Below are 3,476 nucleotides of genomic sequence, written 5' to 3'. Positions count from 1 at the left end.
GGGCTTTTATGATTCATAATTTGTGCTGTGTTGTAATGTTACCTCTGGAAACTGACATACTAGCATTTATTGTTTTTTTATTGCCCCTGAGGTGGCTTTTGAAAGAGATACCAGTGACACATGTTGGAGAAGGGTTTAAAAGTTGGACGTGGCTGAATGAGACATTCTTTATCTAGTGGACAGCAGAAGCGTGGTCCTTCTGTGGACGCCTCTGGCCGTCTGGGGCAGCATCTCTGGCGATGAATAATTCAGCGGGCTGTCCGGCCAGTGCCACGGTCTGCAATGGGTCGTCCTGCGTGCTGCCTGAGAGCAGTTTCAATAACATTCTCAGTGTGGTCCTGAGCACCGTCTTGACCGTCCTCTTGGCCATGGTGATGTTCTCCATGGGATGCAATGTGGAAATCAAGAAATTCCTAGGACACATAAAGCGGCCGTGGGGCATTTGTGTTGGCTTCCTCTGTCAGTTTGGAATCATGCCCCTCACGGGGTTCATCTTGTCAGTGGCCTTTGACATCCTTCCCATCCAAGCCGTAGTAGTGCTCATCATGGGATGTTGTCCTGGAGGAACTGCCTCCAATATCTTGGCCTACTGGGTCGATGGGGACATGGACTTAAGGTAAGATTATCTAAACCTCCGCGTACTGTAATCACATTGAATCAATCTTGTCAGGAGACGACGTCATTGTGATGTCCATGTGATCGGGCTCTGATCTCGGGTGCAACTGAGGAATTAAACAGAAGAGAATAAATGCGTTCCCTCAACTTCCCGCGCCACTGTTTAGCTATTGGGATTTGGGGGTTATATTTTATATTTGTGGGTTTTAATCTCACTCAGCAAACAGGGAGCTGGATAGTTGCTGTTTAATCTTTGGGGAAAGATTCGAAGTGTTTCAGAAAAGAAATTTTGTCCAAGCCACCAGTGCTCCTGAAAAAGTTTGCATTGTTGGCATCGGCAAAAACAAAATGAGAAACCAACCAACCTTTCTTTGTGGTGACCAGAATCTCCGAGTGGAATCATGCAATCCAATCGTTCATTAAACATTAGAATCTATGCTAAGAGAATGGTCAGCTCCCCAAATACAGCCAGTTCTTTGAACAAGCTCTTTCTGGGTATAAAGCCTTAGGAAGAATTTGTACATTTGCTTCACTTCTACTGGCATTAAAAGAGAAAACAAAAACCTGCAGCAGCTTTTTTAAAATTATGCTTACCTTACTATAAAATAAACAGAAAATGGTTTCTCTGCTTCCCACAGAGTAATCTAAATTGCAATGTTTGCCCAATTCATCCTGTGCCAGTCTGAACTAGCAGTGAAAGAAAAAAAAAAAAACTAATAGAAGTAAGACGAAGCATTAATGTGATGAGACCAAGAATTTTAATGCTTCAAGTTGAATAGGAAAACGTCTTTTTTCCTTACCTGACAATTCCTCATTTCCTGGGAAGGGTATGCATTTCTGCAAAGCAGCCAGGTGTTAATGTAACGTGTGCTTATTAAATACTGTACAGTAGGCAGTAGGCTCTGTTAATCACCAGCCACGATGCTCAGAAGAGAGAAGCTTACAGTGTAGAAATGTAATCACTGCAAAATGTAAAACTATATTCCGCGTTGAGACAGGGTCCACTGAGCAATTGGGAGCCTGCCGTCTCATCTCAGCTGGTGCTGATCTCCCCGAAGCCTTAGAAAAGCCATACAAGCTGTGTGTCTTGACTTCACATATTTTTCACTTAAGGAAAGACCATACCTCCTTGCAATAGATTTTTTTTCCACCTAAGGAAGGCTTGTAAAGAACAAAGGATGGTGAGTGCTGTTCAGGTTTAGTTAATCTGTGAACCACCGCAGAGCAATAAGGTCCTTTTAGACCACAACTTAGTCTGATCTGGACAAAAGCACACAGAGGTGACAATTCACCCGCTAAACCAAGGGGAGTGACCTAAATTGAATATGGGACTTTGACTTCCACCAAACAGCTTTTACAGAGTATTTGTAACTTTTCAACAAAATGCAAGAGTCTTATATCTCAAGATAATGCCTCATGTGTAATCAGTTTGTAAGACAGAAACGTATTCACAATGCTGGGTTATTTGGCTGTTGGAACAGATTTCTTTCTGCAGGCAAAGACTGTAGGGACCTAATCTAAGCCCCAGCTGACACTTTTCTGTGGTGTCAAGGAAATCTGATTTGTCTTGAAACAGATGAGCATGCAATCCTGTCTACCTCGTATAACAATTCCTGTAAAAAATAAAAATATTTAAGAGAAAGAAGCAAAGTAAAATTTGAAACCTTGGTAGAAAACAGCCACCTGAATCCACATACGTGAATCCTTCAGCAAATCACAATAATCCCCAGATGAAACATATTGCAGAGAAACTTTTCATTTTCATCCTAGAAAGTGTGTTCTGCTCAGGTCCCCTTTGTCTTGCGAATAACACCAACAACTCTCTGGTCCAGCAGTCACCTTGCTAGCAATGTCACCTCTCCAGACCTCAGACAAAACCCAGGAAAAGATCCAGTCCTGCTTAATGTCCTAAATGTTCCTTGCACAGGACCTTGTTAATCTCCTAACCCTAGAGCTCTGTTGTGCTATCTCTCAGCACAGAGGATGAGAAATAAGAAGTGGGATGGGGGGCAAGGTCCCAGAGGGCGGGCCTGTGTCTCACAGCAGCAAGTGGTCCCGAAAGCCTGACCTCAAGACCAAAAATGCCCACAACACAAAGAAGGCAACTCACAAATCACAGCAGCCTCTGTAGCACTTAATCTACGGGCAATCAGCTCTCTGAACACAACCACCAGAAGACATCGCTATACTTTAGCGGAGCAAATAATAACGTGCATCACAATGGCTCATAATCATTGAAAGCAGTTAAATTATGCCGCTCTGTAAAATGATGACATTATGCGCTGCATAGGTTCAAATATTTCTTTAAAGTGAGTTAAGAGAGTATCACCTCAGCTTTTGGGAAACAGTTTTCCAACACTTTCTATTCTTCCAGAGCCAGTTCTGTGCTCTAAGAACTTTACCTTCAGGAAACCCGGTGGCTCAGTCGGCTAAGCGTCCGACGTCGGCTCAGGTCATGATCTCATGGTTCACAAGTTCGAGCCCCACATCGGGCTCCACGCTGACAGTGCAGAGTCTCCTTGGAATTCCTTCTCCGGCTCTCTCCACCCCTTCTCCACTTGTGCCCTCTCTAGATAGATAGATAGATAGATAGATAGATAGATAGATAGATAGACAGACAGATAGACAGATAGATAAACTTTAAAAAACAAAAAAAGAACTTCACCCTCACCTTCTCCATTTCCACTGGAACTCTAGCAGTGGCAGTCAAGATATGATTGTTTTACGATAGGAATCTGCACTGGCTACCAGTTCCTAGAACAGATATCACACTATGCCAGCAAGACAGCTCTGTCTCTGGTGGCTCTCCTGGATGTGGTTTCTAGGAGAGGAAATCAAATGAGCCACCCAGCCCCTCCCCC

The 3,476-nt window shown here is 43.6% G+C and overlaps 1 protein-coding gene across 1 annotated transcript in view; it reads left to right on the top strand.

Annotated features, from left to right (window-relative positions):
* The first annotated feature begins 239 nt into the window (after positions 1–239).
* SLC10A2 (solute carrier family 10 member 2) overlaps positions 240–3,476 on the top strand; it is an 18,887-nt gene continuing 15,650 nt past the window's right edge. Inside the window, exon 1 of the mRNA XM_077753985.1 lies at positions 240–616. Coding sequence (XP_077610111.1) covers positions 240–616 — 377 coding nt within the window. The remainder of the gene's footprint in view (positions 617–3,476) is intronic.

This window comes from Crocuta crocuta, unplaced genomic scaffold (genome assembly GCF_008692635.1).
Source record: "Crocuta crocuta isolate KB4526 unplaced genomic scaffold, BGI_CrCroc_1.0 scaffold31, whole genome shotgun sequence".
NCBI lineage: Eukaryota > Metazoa > Chordata > Mammalia > Carnivora > Hyaenidae > Crocuta > Crocuta crocuta.
This window is presented reverse-complemented; position numbering and strand designations above follow the sequence as displayed.